Raw genomic sequence first — 22,149 nt, forward strand, 5'->3', positions numbered from 1 at the left:
GTTAATGCCAGTGAGGTTGAAGTGCTTGAAATTACGTTAACTCTATGAGTATGATTCCTAAATTGACAAGGGGAAAAAAAAGGGAGACAAGGAGGGGAGCGATATGGAATACGGAATGACACATGAAATAAGGTCTACACACAAGGAGGAGAAGGGGACTCACCTATCATACCACAACCTTTATACTCATTATGCCCCCTGCCCCCCGAATCAACACTTGCAGAAGCCTGTACCTCTTTCCACTCAGGAACACCTAGGTCTAGTTACTACAACTCACCTCCCATGTCACAGCTCCATGAATGGAAGTTTGAAGTGCAAATGGACCCATCTTACAGTCACCAAATGCGGGATAAGAATGATGGCCTTGAGGTGGGAATTCGAAAATGGGGGTGTGAGACGGTGAAATGGTGAAGTAAAATACAGAGAAGCGGCAGTTAGAAGAAGGTATAATCTGTATATATGCAAATAAATTTGAGGAGGACAGAGTAGGAAGGAAGCTAGCATTGTACCGGTATTGCTCTGGAAGCTGTGAAAAGGAACCATGTATCACAAAAATGACCAGACATAAGGGGATCAGTATTAAAAATGAAAATGTTCAAGGTGCTAATGAGGGGACTGCAGACCAGCATTTTCTGCACACTTCAATACTGCATTTTATACCTACTGAAAGAATAGGAAAAAAGAGAAAGAAACCTGACAGCTATTTAAGAATCAATACACACTTGCTGCCTCTCCAGCACAGAATCCTCTTTAAGGTCTGAAACAGCTATTCTAGAAAATAGAAGCCAGCTATGGCCTTTGGGTTCCCAAAGATGAACACCTCATTGTTAGTATGATATCTGTATCATTAAAGATCGGCTAGGGTTCATCTGAAAATATTTTAGAAAGAATCATGATTCCTCACAATCCTATCTTCGGACAAATAAAATCAATTCAGATAATTGAGGCTAACAGTAATTTTAGGGACATACCCACTAAGATTATGCTCAAAGGCTGCACTTTCAAGGTAGAGATGGAATTTTTTTCTTACTGAACCACTATTTTGATGGAAGCATTACTACCAAAAAACATCGACCTTAATTTAAACATCTCTAGGTACTAACAGATAATACAATTTTTTTAATTGAAGATTTTTAATTCAATATGATTTTAAGGACAAATTGATAGAATTTGATTCATGTTAAAATCGTTTGTTATATGTTTATTAATAATGCATTTATTGATTAAAAACATCTGTGTACTTTTGTATGTTGTCACTCATCTTCCATGAACTTAATCCATGTATGTACCCAAGTTCCTTTTGCAAAAGAAAAAGCATTTATTTTCTAGATGTGAAATGTAAACACAGTGAGCAATTTATCATGTCTAAGCAAGTAAGTAGTCAGTGCATCCAAAAGCCTGTCTGGGCACAGGTGGAGCTTTCCCATCCAGAACAACAGCTTTCTTGAAAATTTTAAATGGGAAAAATCACAGAGAGAAGTTTCTAAAAGTCTGTCATGAAAAATACATATAGGTAAATGTGTAGTGGAAAAAATATTTTTTGACATGAGCCTGCTGTAGGTTCTTTTTTTCAGTTTCATCCTATGCAGGAGACGGGGTGCTAGTTTGTTTCCACATGTGTAAATTGAGGACTAAAAAGGTAAATTATAGGGTTCTCAACAGAAGATTCAGTAATATTATTCCTATCCTCCTCTCCAAAATGAGTGAGAAAGACACACACACACACACACACACACACACACACACACACACAGAAGAGCTTTGTAAAGCTGCTTTCAGAAATGAGAAAAATCGTTCTTTTAAAATAATTATACTAAATCAAAATATCAAATTCAATTCTAAAATCTAGAGTTAGCTTTCCTTTGAAAGCAATAATATTAATGGGAAAGGTAATTGCTTTACACCTATGAGAAAATCTGCAATTTTCTCCCATACGTAAACTTTCAAAGTTCTTCCTTTGGCTTAATCATCAGTCAAAGTTAGTTCTCATTCAAAAGTTAAAGACGAAATTCTTCCATATTTTATTTTTGGTGTCTCTTCCTTCTAATTTCTAATCATTTTCCAGATTTGTTTTCCACAATTTGCATTGATCCTGCAAGAACAGCTACAAATATTACAAATCCTGAGAATCCCTCACACACAAAATCACATCTTCATGCTTTACTGTGACCCACAGACCAAAGTTTACCTCTCTTGAGCTATCCAATAACATGAACTTTACGGAAAAATACAAATGCTAAAAACAAAAACAAAACAACAAACAAACCAAAAAAAACACCTTTCTAGGATGTTCAATAAAGGTTTGTGATCAGACAAGTCTATTAAATGGTAGCACATTTAATGTGTGCTTAAATAATATTGTTAAAAGCCCAATAATTAGACCCTTTGCCACACACAAAGAATATCAAAGTAATAGGGTCATAATTTCCGGCAACACTGGTTACAGGTGTTCTGGTCTTAACTATTTTTTATCCTTTCCCCTTAATTTGATTAAGCCAGAAATAATGAGCAAATGTGAACCCTTCCTGGAACGCATCATTTAATTTCTTTTTAAAAATTGCACAGGTAGAATCCAGCAGTTTCTTGGTAATACACTGAGGTAGGATCCAAGAAACACAAAGTATTCCATCAGTTATCAACGAAGGATGAGCTACACAACAAAGTTCCTCACAATGGTATTTAATTTCAGGATCTGATTTTGTTAAAAAGCAGCCCCAAACATTATCCAGCTATGAAAAAAAAGGATGCCTCACTGAGCAGATAGACTTTAAGAGGGAAAGTAGAGGATGTGAGAACTCTAAATCTGCCAGATAGAACTATGGGGTCTGTAGAGTAGTCATTGATCAGAAAAGGGTCATTGATACCATCTGTCCACTTTACAGTGCAAACTGACTTTACTAAGGAATGCAGAATTTAATATTAATACCCCATCTTAACACATTAACGATAGCCTCCAGTAAACTGGCATATTGGGATGGTGGTTACTCATTACAAGTTAACAAACTGTGTAAGTCAGTAATTTCATGTTCTTCTGAGAAGTGAAGCTGAGAGGTGGCCCAGGATGGACTTTCCGATTATGTCACTTCTCAGATAGAAGCCTTCCAATGTCTAAAAAGTAAAGCCTCAACTTCTAAATCGGGCTTTCAAGGTCTCCCATAAGCTAACCCAGAACTGCCTTTTCAAGATTTCCCCCAACATTGTCCGTCCTCCAGGGATGGTGCATGTCAATCACAGTGCCCTACTCTGAGGTTTTGAAAAACATGTCCTGTACTTTTCTACACCCAGGGTGTCACCGATGCGATTTTCTTTGCTCAAAACGTCTTCTTCCCACTGAAAGGCACCCTCTAACTCAGACTGTTCAAATTTTATATATCTGGCAAAAGCCTTCAGTAACTCCAGGAAATGTGAAAAGTACTGCTATATGTTCAAGTACAAGTGACATACATGTGCATACACCCGTTTGTGGTACTTCAGTGGATCAAGAGAATCAGAGACAAATGGGTTCAAATCATTTTTATTTTTATTTTTATTTTTACATGGGTTTAAATCTTAGTCCTGCTTTATAGTTATGGGTTACATTTTCTTGGGCAGCTTTAATTATTAGGTTGGTGCAAAAGCAATTGCAGTTTAAAAGGTTAAAAACAAATTGCAAAAACTGCAATTACTTTTGCACCAACCTAATATATTCTCTGAGATTCAGTTTACTCAGCTATAAAATGAAGATGACAATGCCTACTGACAGCAATAGTGTGAAAATAAAAGTAGTGTACTTAAAGTCTCTGGATTACAACAGGACCTTAGAAAGAATATCATTAACAATACCATTACTTCTCTAAAAATTATATAAATACATTTTTTTAAAAAATCCTGAAAATGGCTACTGAAAAGAATTTATTTTAATTGAATTAAAAATTTAAATTAAATATATGCCACTTACCGTTTGGGGAAATTACAGGATAAAATCGAACAAACTTAAGTGGCACGATGAAAAAAAAAATTGAAATTTCAAGAAACTAGGCTAAACTGTGGAAGGAGATAGGGAAAAGGCCATTCTTCATTCATAAGGGGAATGACTATATATCATATATTTTAAAAGAAACAAAAGTTTAAAAACCTAAATAACCAAAATATCTTAACTGTTTTACTCCCACAATGTCATTCCTATTTTGCTTCTCGGAATGAAAACTGCTTGTTCATTTCTTTTCAAATCTCCTTTCAAATTTATATTCCTCTTGTTTACTGATACTTCTTGTGTTCAAATGTGCACAGAGATCGCTTTACAAATGTATATTAAGTGGGTTTACTTGTGAATGTAAGGGCCTATCTTTCCTGTGGATCTCAAAACAATTTCTGGAAAGATGGTGGGAGGGGGAATCTTGGGTTCCACTGCTGTGCAGAAAACCGTGAAAGTGAAGTTGGAGTCCTCACCAGGCTTTTACTGGCAGTTGCTCCCTTCCCTTGTTGCTTGCAGACTGGGAGAACAAGAACTAAATTAAAGGCTTGCTTCAAATATGTCTGAGTCTGTGACCTTATTTCCACAACACCTTTCCTAAGCCATTCTCCACTTGAGCTGAGGTAGGCTTGTCCTGGGGAAAGAATTAGTCATATGCAGCTGGTCAAAGATTTCTTTTCCCATTTGTTCCAGTCTGTTCACAGAAAGAGATTTAACAAACAAATGTGGTCAGAGTCCCTACCCTCAAGTAAATTATAATCTGTGAGTGGGGAAAAAGTGTAAATGTGCAACAGCCAAGAATGTATGACACTATAAGGCAATTTCTACTCCTCGTATTTTCTCTTGTTCCATGTCTGTATAAAGATCCCCAGCATTCCTTAGAATTATATAATCTTCTTGAGGGCACGACTGTGACTACTTTGGAGTTTGTTAATTTGTTGATTCTCACAGAGAATTTATAAATGACTGCAAACAAAGGAGGTACTTATTAAAAGTGCTTCTTTGACTTTTCACAACTACCCCCCAAAGAAGTGGTAAGCAGGTAGTGCTCAGAATAAGATCCTAATTAACATTTAGGACTAGATGCTAAGTAATTTGGGGGAATCACTAGTCTTTTAAATGTAAATGAGAACAGTATTCCAATGGAGTTCTAAACCCTTTCTTTGGTGTTTTAATTCCATGTTAAACCAAAGTGGTAAACAATCTTTTCTTCAACTTGCTTCCTCCCTCATGGCCACCACTGACGCAGACATCAGCTGGAAGTGGGGCCTCTAAGGATTAAGCAATGTGCATTATAGGAAACTTGGCAGCCAGTTGGAAATGCCAAAAAGAGTAAATCAAATATCAGTGACCAATTGTGAAGCTGAATTGCTTCCTGTTTTTAATTTTCTCACATAACTGTTTGAATGCAGCGTCCCTTCTCCCTAACAGCAGCCACTTCTGACAGAAGTCTATTCTTTCAGACTTGCCTCTATGTAGGAGAAATTGCTTATATTGTTGTTCTCAAGCCTATTAATAACTTATAAAAGAGTTACACGTGCTGAATTTTAAATAACACAAATATTTTCCTGATATTTTAAGTATTTCTCTGTGATCTGAATTCTATCTTTATCTCAAAGAATATGAATTCAATAAATTCACAAAGGGTAATATGAAAAATATACACAGAATACATCAGGGGTGCCAAAAAAATGTATACATATAACTCGTATTCATCTTTTGTTGTCAATATATATTGAGTATTACAATTTTAATACAGCTTTTGTCTTTCTTAAAATGTGTATACATTTTTTTTGGCACCCTCTGTATTTCCTACAGTTACATAATTCAAGTTATTACAATTTCATTGTAGTTTTCTTTCTGAATTTTGTCTCTAGGACTTACATAATGGGCATATAAAATGTAGCATTGTACTAATATTTTTATATAAGTTTAAATATTGCAATATATAAAGCCATATTGAGGTATGCCTTTATAGGTCTTTAACATATGATTACAGTAGATTATATTTGAAGTAATATTGAAAAATACATTTTATACCTGATTAGCTTTTTCCTATTTCTCTACAGAGTTAATAGGGGTTGCTTTAAGAAATTATTCTTCAAAATATGAAATAGCTTTTTTATCTTAATGCATAACGAATGCCTCAGTTTCTAAAAGGCATTACATCATGAATCAACAAGACTGAAAAAATAATCGTATACCCTCCTGACACCTTACAGAATAGAAACTTCTGATTTTTTATGAGCGGTTATATAGAACTAGATACATTGGACTTTTGAGATTAAACTGTTTAACACGTTCCTAAGAAAAATGCTCATGAGACATGAAAATGTATCTGTGGCACCCAAATTCTTATCCTAGAAAAACATAAAAGAAATCCTAGTTTCCTGTTACTTCCTCCACTATCAGTTCTGCTCAGGTTTGGAGACTATTCTCCATTTTGTCCAGGTCTGCAGCAGAAGTAGTTCTTTCCTCGCCATCCTCCCTTAACCAGTTGAACCATCCCTGAAGCCTCACAAAATAAACAGCATAAGATGCGGTGCAGAGCAATTGTTTTCCATCACTAATCCTGCCAGACACAGCCCATTCCTCTGCCTTTACTAATGTCTGTATTTTAATTATCTGTAGATTCTACCTGGTAAAGACTTCTCATCTTTCAAGACAGCTTAAGCATTCCCATCTGTATAAAGATTTTTCTGACCCCAACCCCAACCTTATATATAATTAGTAACCTTTTTTTTGTTCCCACTGTGTGCTGCACAGACTGCTATCATATGCCTATAACACTCTGTTGCATTCATTTATTTACACGTTTATCTATTTCCTCATAAACTGTAAATTGTTCGAGGGTCCAAATGATGTCTGATTTATCTTTATGTCTGCAGTTCTTAACAAAGAGCCTGCCATATTACATATGACACTAAGTATTTTGCAGGATGGGAACAATGAATGCCAATTGTATATACATGGCAATACATTTAAATTGGGCTTTCACAAACATTTCAGAAAAGGTCCTCTTTTTTTGTTACTTAGAGAATAGATTTTTCTGCTGCTCCAAGACTGAAAACAGGAGGTAGAAGACAGACGTGCTTGTCTTCATCTCATTTTTCTATAGTCACCCAAGATTCTTCAATAATTAACCCTGACAAACTTTTAAAAGAGCAATCCCTAATCCCAGAGTTGAAGGTCGCTCAAGTGTGGATTGTTTGTATAGTGAAAGGCCATTTTTTATGGGGTCTCCCAAGTACCTAGTGAATTAACAGTAATGATGACCATGACCTAAATTAAAACAGGGGCAATCCAGCTACTCTGACTTCCTGGGGTTAATCTCTTATACTCCTCTGGCCTTTGTACCTCTGTGGAGGGAAGAAACTGTGTAAGCAATAACTACACACCTCTATTTATATAATTTAAATGCTTATATTGTCCTTCTAAAACAAATATTTATTGAACACTTCTCTAGGCAGATTAAAAGAAGGAATATTAACCAACATTTTCACTTTTTATCTCAAGATTTCCAACATATAAAAACACACTCCTTAAATAGAGAGACCTTAATTAAAAAAAAAAAAAAAACTGGGCGGAAAGGAAATAGAGCTTTGTGATTGTTCTACCTCATTAACTCACTTGCTTTTAAAATAGCAGGCATTATAATGAATGCTTTCAGCTACTCATAGGTTAAAAGGTGTGGTATCAGATATAATGAACTCAGAAACTAACAGTGCTTTAATCATAATTATAAACATGACCTACACGTGGAAGGATTGTTCATTATATGTAGACATATTGCCGTGTGAAGGGGTATTTCATCCCAGCTCTAATGCCAACATACTATCAATATGACAACCTTGTTACTTAATCCTTATTTTAAATGGGCATTGAATTACTTTGGCACTATAGACACTTACTAGTAAACTATTTATTAGAATTAGCTATTAAAATTAGTTACTATCTATCTTGAGTGTCTACATTCAATCTTAACACAAAATGTTATTCCTATGGAATACAGAAAGGCCTAACTTCAGAAAACTTCTTCTGTAGACGCCAATGGTTGTTCTATCACCTCTAACCTTGCTTCTTAATAAGAAGTTATTAAAGCTGATTTAAAAGCCAAATCTCTATTCCCACGCTACGTCCATAAACTTCAGAAACCTTCACATTTGCTATCCAACTCGCTTGTGGAAGCATCGACTGAAACTCAGGAAGCTGGTTTTTGTGTAAGTTAGCCTCTCACCTCAACTTCCATCTCACCTCTCCCCATCCCACCGCCAACCTTGAGCCCTTGGTGTCTGCTTTTTATGGGCTTCTGAAGGAAGGAGAACCATGCAACAGAGACTGTGGGGGTCTCTTGAGAACAGCAAGGGTTCTCTTGTTCCTAATCAGAAATTAGAATATGTTTTAACATGAAGAAAAAGTACACAGTACAATTAAGGACCCAAATAACCAGATTAAGAGGTAAGTGGGCTGTGATGGCTGGCTTGAAATCTTAACTTCTCTTTATAACTGTTTTTCTGGAAAAACTATAATAATTCTGAATTGAACACATTTAAATTATAACCCAAGATTTACAACACAAGTTGTTTATAAGTTGTAGACCACTGCAATATTACAACTCTTTAAGAATATGAGTATTTTTTTAACTCTGATTTTTCTTTAAGGAATTGAGACTATTAGGAAGAGCTCATTTTCATGAGAAAATGATGATAGGTTAGTTTAAAATTGCTGAACAGTGTTCTTTAGAAGCAAGTCTACAATTTCTTTTCACCTCATTTTTTTTCTCATTATTTTAATAAGTTTTTTTTTTTTAATTGAAAATCTAGTATTTGTCAGAAAGCTTTTTAGGTGTGCTAGAAACACAGCAAAGATTCCTGATCTTATGGAGTTTACATTCTACAGGTGGGAAGTAAGGGGCAAAAAAAGGGACAGAATACAATTATATGAACAAAAGCATTCAGATATTAATATACGATATAAAGGAAACCTAACAGTGGTGCCATATTGTAGGGTGGGGAGCTACTCCGGGAGGCTGTTCTGAGACGATATTATGTGAGCCGAAAGTGAATGAAGGATGAATGAATGAATACATGTATGGGCAAAACACTGGTGCTACACTTTTCAGGTTTAGGGATTAACTGGAACCCAGGACCCAGGACAAGAAGGAGGTGACAGGTTTAAGGAACTGAAAAGTGTGCACTGTGGCTGATGCTGGGTGAATGGGTGGAGATGATAGGAGGTGACATCAGAGTAGGCAAGGATGGTCCTCAAGAGTCTGTCGATGGAGCACACGTTCTTCCATCTGCAACAGGAAGTCACTACAGCGTTTTAGGGGGGAGAATGACTTGAGTTGACTTAGTCTGTAAAAGGTCTGTTTTGGCTGTTGAGATGAGAACAGATGATAAAGGGTCAGAGTAAAACCATGCGGACTGGTTTGGAGGCTACTATAGAAGACAGAAGGCTTAGATGAGCAAAGTAACATTCAAGATTGAGAAAAGGGGACACAACTAGGATAGACACCAGAAGCAGAGAGATAAAATGCATTTAATTCTCAAATATGGTTTAATTCTATGCCTAATTTAAAAGGAAATCCATAGTAAAAAAAAGTTTTAAAATATGCAACAATGGAGACTACTGGGGCTTAAAGATGAGGTCAGGGGTTGCTGTGGAATTTGTTTCCAGACCAAATCCTGTAAAATTACTTGCACATGCCATATTCTGCAGTTAAAATTTGGCTACAAAATGCACTTGTTTGCTGATATACAACATGTAAATGTTTCAATTTGGCAATAACATTCACCCTTATGACCAAAACATAGTGCCTGAAACCAAGTTCCTCCCCATCCCTGGCAGAACACAGAGTATATGTTCCTGGGAAATGGGATCCAAATGGGGCTCTGCCAGAAAGGTGGTTCTACACTGCACACAACTAACACGCCTCTAAGAAAGGCTGTTTTATTTTTATAACTGTTATCTTGGCCCTAATATACCTTTGGATTAGTATCTGATATAAAAAAGGATACTGTCTTTGCTCAGGAACTTCACGCTCAGCTGGGCAGATAGGCAACTAAATATAAGACACTCTGTTGGCAGAGCAAGCATCTAAAGCTCAAAGACACAACTTCTTGGGACTTACAGATGCACACAGAAATTTAAAGCCGATTTTGCAAGGGCCACTCATTGAAAAGAGTCACAAAAGGAAGCGAGATGTCAGAGAGCTAAAAAGGAGCCTACTAACAAGATTAACACAGTAGTAAATGTCAACTATATCCCAATATACAAATCAATATAAAATTGATTGTGGTGATGGTACACAACCCTGTGTATATCCTAAAAGCCATTGAATTGTACACTTTAAATAAGTGAAATGCATGATGTGTGAATTACATTTCAACAAAATTGTTTTAAAAAAATATGAAGTGTCTATAAGAGACCATGCTGTTATGCTCCACGGAAGGGGAGGGAAAAGGCACCACTGAGGGCTCCTGAGGTGTCTTTCACACAGGGATGGAAAGGGAGATGAGGGATTTGGAGTTGACAGGTTTACTTGATGTAGGACCTGGGGCAAGTAATACAACCTTTGGAGGCGGGGGGGGGATCTCAGATTTCTCGTGTGCAACAGAGAGGCAATGATATTGATTATCTCATAGAGTGTCATAAGGGTTACATAGAATTATGCATATCAAGTTCTTATGGTAGTTTTTACTTCTACTGGGTATTGCATTAAACAGTGTCTCTCTATTTTTAAAATATATGCCTATTTCAAATTGCAAATGCATACACATGCCCAAGCTCACACCATGTACATATATACATATATATACGTACATATACAGACATATATGTCAATAGGTATACATATATGTATATATACACACATATATAGATACATACGTATATTTCTACTTAAAGTTCTAACAATTCAATACAAGCAATAAAGACCCAAAACTTAGAAAATACTCAAAATTTTTCATTTGAAAAATATAAACAAAGCAAAATTAATGGAGTGTCTACAGATAATGCAGATCACCAGACAAGCCTTTCTGGAACAGTACAGTGAGAGGTGTGGTAACAGGTGTGATAGAGCCAACTATTTAAAGGGTGGGGCTGAAAAATCATCACCTCCCTTTCAGTTGATTCAAGCAAATCTCAAGAACAGAAACCTCGGCTTGGTTCTCCAGAGGCATCAGGAAGCATTTGACTCAGAGCAGAACCCAAAGGGCCTCTGCAGTATCTTGTGGCAGCAGGAATTATCTTGGCCTGCCTCCTTTGCCTCCTCATTCCCCAGGCCTCTGTTTAGAGCTTTTTGAACATGATCTATCATCCTCTTAACAACTCTGCAAGGCAGGAATTCTTATTATTTTTCCAATGAGTTTCCAATGCAGCTTAGGGACATTAGTCCATTTGTCCTTCTAATTCTAAAACTGGGACTCTTCCCCCTACAGTCCACATTTGTTATGTACAATTCTTTAGAACTGTCATTAAATATTCATAAAAACAATGTTTCTCAGACGCTGATTTTCCCTAGTTAGGGACATCAAAAGAAGTCTTTAAAAAGTCAAGGATAGTTTATGTCTCTGAGGTTGTAATAAAAGATTCCAAACTGGTATTTTCTGGTAAAGTCTGGGTTTGCCTCACAGATTTTCCTAGTAACAAAGCCATGTTGCAAACATGATAATGTCACTGTAGCCTCATTCAGAATATTACTCACTCTTTCTGTTGCTTTGCTACTTCAGCACTTGGGAAAGTTTGAATTTCCCAGTAGTGTGACCATGATACTATTTTTGTATCTTCAGCATCCACTTATTTTCAGTTTAGTGAGAACAGTCTATAGTTGAGCTGAACTTTGAAAGCTTGCAAAAAAAAAAAAAATGCTGGCTTTTATTATTAATATTAAAAGATTTTAAGAATGAAAAATTTGATATATAAAAAAATGTATACTTAAGAAGCAAAAAAAAAATACATGATCTCTTCTGAAATTCCATACTTCGATCAACACTCGTTTCACTCCATTTTGAACACCATTATTGTCTTAATCCCTTAAAGCACATAATTGTGAATAGTATACGAGTTATATTAATAGTTTTGGTTGTAGAAAATATTATAAAATTATTTAATAATCGCTAGTTACAAATTTACTTCATGATTGATTACACGTTCACAAGTTAATTCAATAGCAATTTATTCCAAAAGTGTAAGGTCATCAGAGAAATTTAGATTCAAGAAACGGGGAACGGGGTGGGGGGTGGGGGCTCAAACTAGAGCTCTAATCTTCTCCTACATGTAACATGAGTAGGTCGGACACATTAGCAGGGCGTCACTTGCCTTATGCATAAACAATTTCAAAGCAATCCAAAAACAAAAATAATAGCATGGACCAAAGAGAAATATACTAATTCCTATTACCCTTTCATCAAACTTCTATAGAAAGTTCTCTTTCAAGAAAAGGAAAATACCACTGGAGGGTAGTGGGGCGGGAGATGGGAGACCCGCCCCTTTGGCGGGTGGTGGCTGGTAGCTCCAGGGTCCAGTTTCCCTTCAGCAAGCTTTTATGATCAGAAGCCCCAGAGTCGTTTCCTCCTCCTGTTCCCCCACTTCCCCTTTCTTCCACTGCCAAACTTTTCTCAGGTGTGATCTGAAGCACCTTCTTCCATTTTCTCCGTATCCATTTACTCCTTAACCTTTTTTGCGTATGTGTAACTTTCATCATCTCCTTTGAAGGTTTCCAATGACCTTGTTCTAGCCAAATAGAAGGACTAATCTCTCACTGAAGCTCAATCCTATTTGAAATCTTTTTTTCCTTCCTGGGCCTCAGAAAGTTTAATCATGCTTTAATTATTTGCCTCTAATGATCCTCATACCACACAGCATAATGTTTTAAACACAGGTTTGGGAGCCAGAACAGACTTGGATTCAAATCCTTCTGGCCGCAACATTCTATTTATGAAAGTTAGGGCAGGTAACCGGACTTCCCTTAGTCCAATTTTTTCCATCTGCAAAATAGGAATGATAACAGTACCCACGTCATGTGGTTGTTATACGAAGTAAATGAGTCAATACGTGGAAACCACTTAGTTCAGTGCCAGAAAGCAAGCCCCTAATGACACTAGCCACGAGTATTCTAGAATCACAGGTTCTCTACACAACCTGTCTCAAAGAACCTTACAAATTTTACAAATAACCTTGATACTTTACAGTGTCAAGACCTTTATGTTTCTATAGCTAACATCTAAATCACTAGCTTAAATGTGCTATAGAAACTTTAAACCCCTGATGCCCCAAATTGCACATCTCTCTCTCTCCACCTACTAAAATTTTCAGCCTTTTCTATTTAAGTCAAATGAAACCTCAGGTTTCACAGTCACCTTAAAATCGTCTACCTGCTTTGGTGACAGAGGAAATCTCCTTCATTCCTGATTTATGCAGCAGTATAGCACTGTAGTTTAAGGCAAGGACTGGAGCCTGGCTGCTTGTGTTCCAAACCAGCTCTGCCACTGACCACTATGTGACCTAGGGCAAGTAACTTCAACTCTTTGTGCCTCAATTTCCTCATCTGTAAAATAGGAATAATATCAGTACCTACCTCATATAATGCTTAGTAACTATTACACTGATGTTCATTAAATAAAATATAACTTATAATATGGTCTTTTTATTGATTTGAAGAGAGAAGTGAAACTGCAAAACTTCCATAAAGCAAAACAGGGTGTTTTTATTAGTTCTTATTCCTTCCTTTGAATTCTCATTGCCCCATGCTTGTCCAAGCTCACCACCCACCTTAACCAGGTGGTGATAAAAGCTGCCCACCCTGCCTCTCTAAACTGATACCCCTAATTCCAGCCTCTCATCTACTTTAACTCATTTTTCATTTAATCCCTAAAGGCCAAGTTAACCTTTAAAAACACTATTTTTGTCTTGTGCCTTTTCGGGCTAACTCCATCAGTGACTCCCTAAGGTCCTCAGACAATATGCAACTGCCCCACCTGGAGTCAGCTTACCTATGTCTCTATGCACATGTGCAGGCCTTACAGAAGTGGAACTCTCCAGGTCCAATATGCCCTCCATACTTTTATTCTTCTTTTCAATGCCCAGAATGTGTCACATTCTAAGATTTCAAATCGTACACATCCTTCAGCAACCAGCTCAGATTCTAACAGTTCCATGGAGATTTTTCAAGCTGACGAGGCCCCTACCCACAGCTCACGTCGTACTACACAGTATAATAGAGAAACAGAGGTCTTCTTCCGGTTACAGAACACTTGGTTCTTAGCTAGAGGTTACGGTTTTAGACTATGATTTACATACTTCATCCGTGCATATCTTGCTTGGCATTTCACAGTGCATAATCTCAAACCTGTGCATGTGGCTGATGAGGTAAAAGCAAATCCAGTTCATGGGAAAGGGATGAACCTCACCTGGGATAAATAGGGCTTATTTAATGTTTCTGGGTTTCATTTCACTATCAGATGTTTGAATGGGCATTCACAGAAATATTTTGGCCACACTGACAAGCATAGCTAAATTAAGAGTCAAGTAGTTTCATAAAGTTCAACTTAAATGTATACGTATTCATATCTGTGTGCACAATGCTCTTTATTCCTATTCACCAAATTAATCTCTTGATGAAGAAAAGATACAATTAAACACCTCAAAATTTTTTTGTACAAAAAGATAAAAGCCTTACATAATTAATATCATTAAAGTGATGTACTCAGCACTTTATAAGAAAGAAAGAATTTGAAGGTAGGGGGCTGGTTAATCTTTCTATTTGGTGGTTTATTTTATGTCCAAGAACAACACTGAGAAGTTCTGCAAAGTGTGAAATGCTGTAAGACCAAAATAAAGGCCTAGTGTGTATTCTGAGTTGTACATTAATTCACTTGTCTAAAGACCTTTCATTTCCTTAGTAACCCAGCAGTGTGGGGTGGGTGGGGTGGTGGGGGTGGACCAGAAGGAAATAGCAACAGAAGTTTTTTCTTCCAGAAGGAAAGATAAACATAAGTACTTTCAAAGGCAATGCCACTTTAAATGAAGATAAAAATTTAATTAATGTAATTTCTTAAATAATATTTTATAGTAAGGTCGACAGTGTGGGTTTAGTAATAATAACAACAGCATCAGCAGCAGTGGCAGCAACAACAACCAGATACATGCTTGAGTCATAATACAGTGAACCTACTCTCTTAACAAGCAGGATCCGGAAACCCACTCCAGACTCACTGATTCAGTATCTGAATCTTAACAAGAGGCCTACCTAGGACTTTAGGAAACACTTTCCTAATCCATTTACATCTGCACTAACATAGAATCATAAATGTTCTACTGAATAAATGACCCTCTGTGCTGTTCAAATTCCTAATCTTCAAAGCAAGATCCAGTTTTGGTCCTTGTATTTAAACTCTTAAATACTAAAGGACACTGGTTAAAAAGTGATTTACCAACACTTCCAACTAATGACAAGTCTGCTCTGATCAATGAACATTTTATAATTTCTATCTTACTCTGCTTCAATCCATAAAAATATGCTATTAGGTACATGTTTTCTGACCCTAGGCACACTATGACTTTCCTGAGTTGGCAATCTCAACAAAGCAATGCAAGCTGAAGTGGGAGACCAGGCCCTGCAGAGGCAGAAGGAGCCAGGATTTGGGAGGTCACACATGGTTTCTGGCTTCAGTCACATGCTATCAATGAGTCTCAAAGTCTCAAAGATGCTAGATATTCAAAGCTAGAATGACATAACCTGCAGATTAAAGCAGACTCTATTGGCAGGAGTATCTGAGCAAGATTCTACCTGGGAAACAAAATGACATTGCAAAATGACATCCCAGAATATTGCAGAATGTGGAAACTGGACAAGGCCCCAATAGCCCAACTTTTGCTACATTCCAGAAAACAGCTCTCTGAATTTTAAGGCAATTCCCTGTCCCTTCTTGAAGAGACGGCCTATGTAGCTGAACTCCTGCACATTCACTGGCTACCAAAAATTTACATTTCAGTATTTCAAATTCTCAGATATTCAATATCATCTGAATTCAGATCATGTACAGGCTGATTAGTAAATTTAATAATTTTATATACTTTTTTCTAGACAAATTTACTTTTCAGTTTCAGAAAATGTGCATAAGCCATACAAACAAACAAAGAACAGAGGGAAAAACAAAACAAATATTCCTCTCTGGTTAAATTGATTAATCAGAGTAAATGCAGCTCTACCTTATCATTATGTTTTCAATGAGGAAACTGTGGTTCTTTTTTTAGATTTGGAGAATTGCTTTTCCTGACAGAACCCCCAGAACTGAGAACCCTGAACTGTAAACTTGTCCTTTGTCCTAGTTGTTTACCAATCTTATCAGGCACACATGGGTTGGCAATGTGATTCTAAGATAAAAATTCCAAAGATATAATTAGATGTTTTTCCGAGAAACATCAGCCAATGCCATAAAAATTTGTTTGTTTGCTGTTTTTCACTTCGTACTTGAAGTGAATGGTCTCACAATTTCTTGCTATTTAATCATTTTTTTCAGATAAGTGAGAAATATTAACTGGGAACTGAAGAAAGAGTCATACTTTTTAAATAAACAATACTGAAAATGTAGATGCTATCTCAAACTTCTGTGACATTTCAATAAACCCATTTTTCTATAATAGCACACTTCTTACAGCTTATGACAGCATAAATATAATGAAAATAATTTTGTGCCCCTGAATTTAACTATAAATGATAGAAAGATATATCCCAAGTCAGTGACGTACAAGCTTTCTTACAGGGCCTTACTGACTCATTCATTCAATTCTGAACAAAAGGGATAAAAAGAGAAAGGTAGAAACTCACAAATGTATAGTATCTGTGTTGCAGATGAATGTTCTCTAGACCAGTGAAAGAAGTATCGTGAAAACATCTCAAATTTTGTAACTCCATCTTTGCTAGAGACTGAAACCAGTTTTACAAAAAGAAAAATCTTCTACTGCCACCTGCTGGTAATTTATGGTCAATGATTCTCAAAGATGCTGGAAGAATAAACCAGATTACAGCGAAACTTTTTAATTTTACAGCAGGAATTATCTTTAGATTCTTATCTATCTTCCTCCATTTGTGTGTGTGTGTGTGTGTAAAGTTTGTAATAAATTATGGATATTTGCATTATATGCACTTTTCTAAAAGTAGAGAAAAAGAGCCAGAGGAGCACATTTTCCTGACTTCTGACTGCCTCACTACTGCTTTGAAGGAAGTCAGAGACTATCACATTTCCATTCTTTCCTTTCCCACAAAAGCCATTCAACTTAGTCCTAGGTCAGCAATAAAGATTTGAAACCCAGTGGTCTTGGCAGACCTGTCTGCAGGGTATTCACAATTCAAACACTCTAAGGTCAGCTAGAGAAGTTTCATTCTCGCAGCCAAAGAACCACAGGCCAAACCTCTATTTTTGAGGACTTCTCTAGAGGAAACTTAAAAATCTAAGGATGTCAACATAACACTGATGGAGGATCCCAAATGAGAGAACCGCGGTTGCAACTGGAATACCCCCGTTGGCAAGATTCTGCAACTGGAGATATGAACATGATTTTAAAATTCAGAAAGGGTGGGCCCAAGTTCCTGCAGTCAGCTCTTCATGTCTTTTTTTGGAGAGTCTAAGAATTTTTTAAAACCTTTGCTAAAAGGTTTTAAGGGCGACAATTATTCTCTTGAATTTAGAGGGTATTTTAAAAATCAAAGTACATAGGTAAACTGTTTTGAGGAAACAGTATTTTCTATCAATAATACATGAATTCTTCCTGCCAAAAATAAACTATGGAGATGATTTTTAATTTAGTTCATGTCACAAGTCATACATTATCGGCCTTTTCATGCCACACTGCTTCACCTATTTTAAAAATATATTGAAAAACTTGGATGTGACTAACCATTTTCTCCAAAATTAATGTGAAGTACAATGTGAATCAGAAAGTAATGTCCCACGTATAAATCCTTAGTCTTTCTTTCACATCCCTAGGCATGAACAAATTTGTCCGCTAGGACACTGAAGAGTTGTCTGTAATTCTATGGTTCTATAATTAAGACTTATACAAATTCGGCTGCCAAAAAATCACCAGCGTGGGTGGTGAAAACAGCCAAGTAAACTCTAATTACAGAAGGCGGGTTTTCTAAGATTTTACACACAAGAAGGCAAGATCAGACAGCTAAGATAGTTAACGCGGCAATATAAATAGACTTGTCAAATTCAATGTAAGCCCCCATTGGTAACAGCTGTTACCTCCCTCCCCATAGTTCATAGGTACTAAAAAACAAGTAATCTGGGATCCTCTGCTTGGAATCCAGCACTTAATTGTTCTTGAAAAAATACGGTTATGAAATTTATACATGTCATTTTCACTCCTGGAACAAAAGAAGTCAACAGCAGTCCAATGTCCCAGATAATTTTCCATTATATATATTTCAGCTCCTTCACTAGTATTATTTTTTTTTAAGTTCTGTTTGGAGTTCAATAAAATGCCATTACATTCTAAAATACAATGTGGAAATCCTAAGTGTACAAAAACAATAAATTTACCTAAATTGAATACATGCATATAACAAGCACTCAAACACCAGCGTTTTCTGCGCTCCAAAAGTGTCCCCACTCACCCAGAAAAGAGGATATTTTATTTTATAAAATAATATTACACAGTTCTCTCAATAACAACATTATATAGTGTGAAGCAGCACACACATTCTTACTGTCTGGATCTGCAATTACAGAGTTAAAGTAGAAGTGATTATGTGTTTTCCCCTTTGCTTTTACAAACATCTATGCCCATCTTTCCTCTTATCGACAAACTGTGTGAACTTCATTTGAGGTGAAATATCACCTCCTCTAGGAAGACTTCCTTGATCTTCACAGGAAAATGAATTAATCATCTATATTCACAGAATAGTTTCCAAATAGTCTATGTTTGAACTTACCACACTAACTTATAGTTATTTACATGGACACCTACTGTTCTAGACTGTGAGTAGTACCTCATGGACAGAAAAGGCATTTAATCTTTTCATCTGCCATCTGGGCTTTAAACTGTATGCGTTAAACTGCATTCTAATGAAAGATGACTCAATGTTTTTCACACTGTTTCTTCTGCCATACACACCTGCAAATTTTTCAAAGAAGAATATTCTACCAAACTGTATTCTATGATATTAAATGAAGCAAAATATATTATCTAGATTTTAAGTATATATCGTCTTAATGCCCTCCGTATAAATAATTTGTGAGAGTATATTTTATTCAACAAAGTAAATAAAATGTGCTAATTTTAACATCTAGACACATTAATAATACATTTAGCATAGATAAGTTGATAATATAATGCTTTGTAATAGAAGCAGCTATTCTCTTGTGATACTACTAAAGTACTTCTCTGTAGAAAGTTCACAAAATATAGTTTTGAGTCCTGATACTCTCATTTCCCTTTACCGCTCTCCTTCCCCCCCCCCCATCCTCCTCCACTACAAAACTAAAGAAGCTTATTTCGACTAATTTGAAATTAAAGTTATACATTCAGTTCAAGGATCATAGAAGAAACATGAACATCTCATGAAAGTCGGAAATTGCAGGGCTCTCCTACCTGTGTAGCTAAGCTGGCTGCCATCATGTGAGTCAGAAGTTTAGCTGCAAACATGGAATACCTGGCACAGAAGACATGGGAAAGAACAGCCAGGCAGAGACCTGTAGGAAAAAAAAAAGTCTGCATGTTGGTTTTACAGTCCATGAATAGTAGCACAGTGAAAAGCTTTGGGACAGTCAAGCACATAGTCTGTAGCTTGTCTATACTGCATAGCACAGTATCTCTGGGAATGCTTTTGTTGCAATTTTAATCTACTCCATTTTGCATGACATATAAAACCTTCACACTTAATCAGTTAAGCCCAAAGGGTAACTTTAATTTTCACATATCCACATGTTCATTTCTCTGCTAAAAATAAATCACAAATTAAGCAGATTAATAATTTCATTAAGCATTTGGTGTTCTATATTTCCATTAGACATGTTTTACTGTTTAAGAAAAGAATCATATTTCAATCTAATTTTCTAAGACCAGGTGGCTTGGCTAAATGGATATATTTAGGGAGCGGAATATGATTTTTCAGGTAAGAAATTGTGAATGGTACTACCAAAACTCAGGTTCCTTAATTATCCCTTTTTATCTACTAAGAATAGTTATGTAATTACAATAGTGGCGATTATGAATTTTAAAATCAACCTATGCTACTGGGTGCTAAAACCAGGAACAAAATGTGTTCTTTCCCTGAGATAACTTTTAACGTAAACATCTGCATTTGTAAGTGAAGTGAACAAAATTATTGTTATTTTCTTTAAATCTACTTGAATTCACCTATTTAAACTACATCAAGGGGATGATTAGAACCTCAGCAGTAACCCACAAATCTTTTATCTTGCAATTACTATGAATTTCTTTTAATGCCAGGTTTTAAATGCAGAGTGTATACATATTTCAAAAACATGTCCTGTCTTTTAAATTTTAAATGTGCAGCATATAGTAACTTTTTCACAGAAGGCTTTTACTCCACTCTCATCCTCAGTAGGGTTATTTTGTCTACAATTTATTGAAACGTAACAGTGTGTGTGCTGCTTCACACTGTACTTTGCATGCATGACCTCATTTATCAATGCCTCCTTGACAAACGGGAGACACTGCATTTATTTAACATTTTGTTTTCTCATTTTCTTCTCTGAAGCTATGGAACAAACTTTTAATGTATCTCACCTGTTGGCACAAGTGGACTGGGCATCTGCAATATGCCGACATGGGGTCTAGTTTTCAGCACATTAATGTCTCTCATAACTCATTTTGGCAAAGCTTTCAATAGATTCAGATTTTAATAGGGTAGACAAACTTCCATATAGGAAGTAAGACTCTGAACTAGTTAAGACTTTGACCTAGAAATTTGGCAAGATACCTGGAGTAATTCATTTATTAGGAAGGCTGCCTTGGGGTATTCTGGGACAGGTGTGGAGATCCCATGGCTGCTTCCAAGAAAATCTATCCTCACAGGTACATAGTGTATCCAGAAACTGCAGAGTCATGTCTGATTTTGCACCTTTACTTAGGTAGTCTATAAACTATTGAAGCTGATGCTTCAAAATCACTAATGTACACTTTGAATTTCCTATGATGATCAAAGCTTGATTAAACTCAAGGTTTAAGAGTGTGTGTGAGTGTGTGTGTGTGTGTGTGTTATACTGACAAAAGCAGGGTCTTGCAAGTTTCTTTTTTTCATTGTAGGCTACATGATAACAAATATATGCTTTACTGTAAGTTTACTGTGGTAGATGGTAACAGTGTCGGGCAAGGGCGTTTAGTTCTGGGCAAAGGAGAAATATGCATGAGCCAACTGTTTTAGTCATAGCCTTCTCCCTTAACTTGGTAATATTCCAGTCCACTCCCATTTCATACATAAATTTAGTACAGTTAAACTTAACTAGCTCAGGAATATTTATTTAAGTACATTAAGCTTCAACCAAAATGCTAGTGTGACACCTGGTGGCAGTCCAGGATTCAAAGCCAGTGGCAGGAAAATGGGCTAGATTCAACAGCCTATAATTGTCTGATAATTATCGAGATGCTCAAGCAGGGTGTGCCCTCACCTCAACTGGCCTTGGGAAATATACTGAATAAATTTAAAGAAGTAAATACTTCAGTTACCAAGTTTCTAAAGTACTATATGCTAAGTATTTATCTTTTATTTTCTTATCTGACATTAAACAGCTATATTTAGCATATATAATTTAAAATTACAAGTCAATTTTTATTTTTTAAATGTAACAATGTTTTGGTTTAAATTCCCTTAATATGTAAATAACAGGATAAAAAATGTTATTACTATAAATAGATTAAAAACAAAGTATAATAATTTCAGGTATTACCTAAAGGTGTACTCTAAACAGTTTTTAAAAAATTGATTTTTTTGGCTAATTGAATAATTTTCCTTTACTTTTTTTTCCCAGCAACATGTAGTTTACAGACTCAGCTGGCAAAAACAATCAGTCCACAACAGAAATGACTTTTCTATATGATTTGGAAGTGAAAGGGAAGATAAACTACCCTTAATAAAATGATAGCATTGATAATCTTTGATTTCAATAAGAAAAACTCTAAAGAACAGATAGATTATTGTGCTCTTATCAAAGTGGGCCAAGGTC

The 22,149-nt window shown here is 36.1% G+C and overlaps 1 protein-coding gene across 1 annotated transcript in view; it reads right to left on the bottom strand.

The window, feature by feature from the left end:
* Positions 1 to 22,149, bottom strand: part of ADGRV1 (adhesion G protein-coupled receptor V1) — a 503,501-nt gene that overhangs the window by 246,675 nt on the left and 234,677 nt on the right. The window contains exon 83 of the mRNA XM_019734240.2: positions 19,553 to 19,653. Coding sequence (XP_019589799.2) covers positions 19,553 to 19,653 — 101 coding nt within the window. The remainder of the gene's footprint in view (positions 1 to 19,552; positions 19,654 to 22,149) is intronic.

The sequence above is a fragment of the Rhinolophus sinicus genome, linkage group LG03 (genome assembly GCF_036562045.2).
Source record: "Rhinolophus sinicus isolate RSC01 linkage group LG03, ASM3656204v1, whole genome shotgun sequence".
NCBI classification, from domain to species: Eukaryota; Metazoa; Chordata; class Mammalia; order Chiroptera; family Rhinolophidae; genus Rhinolophus; species Rhinolophus sinicus.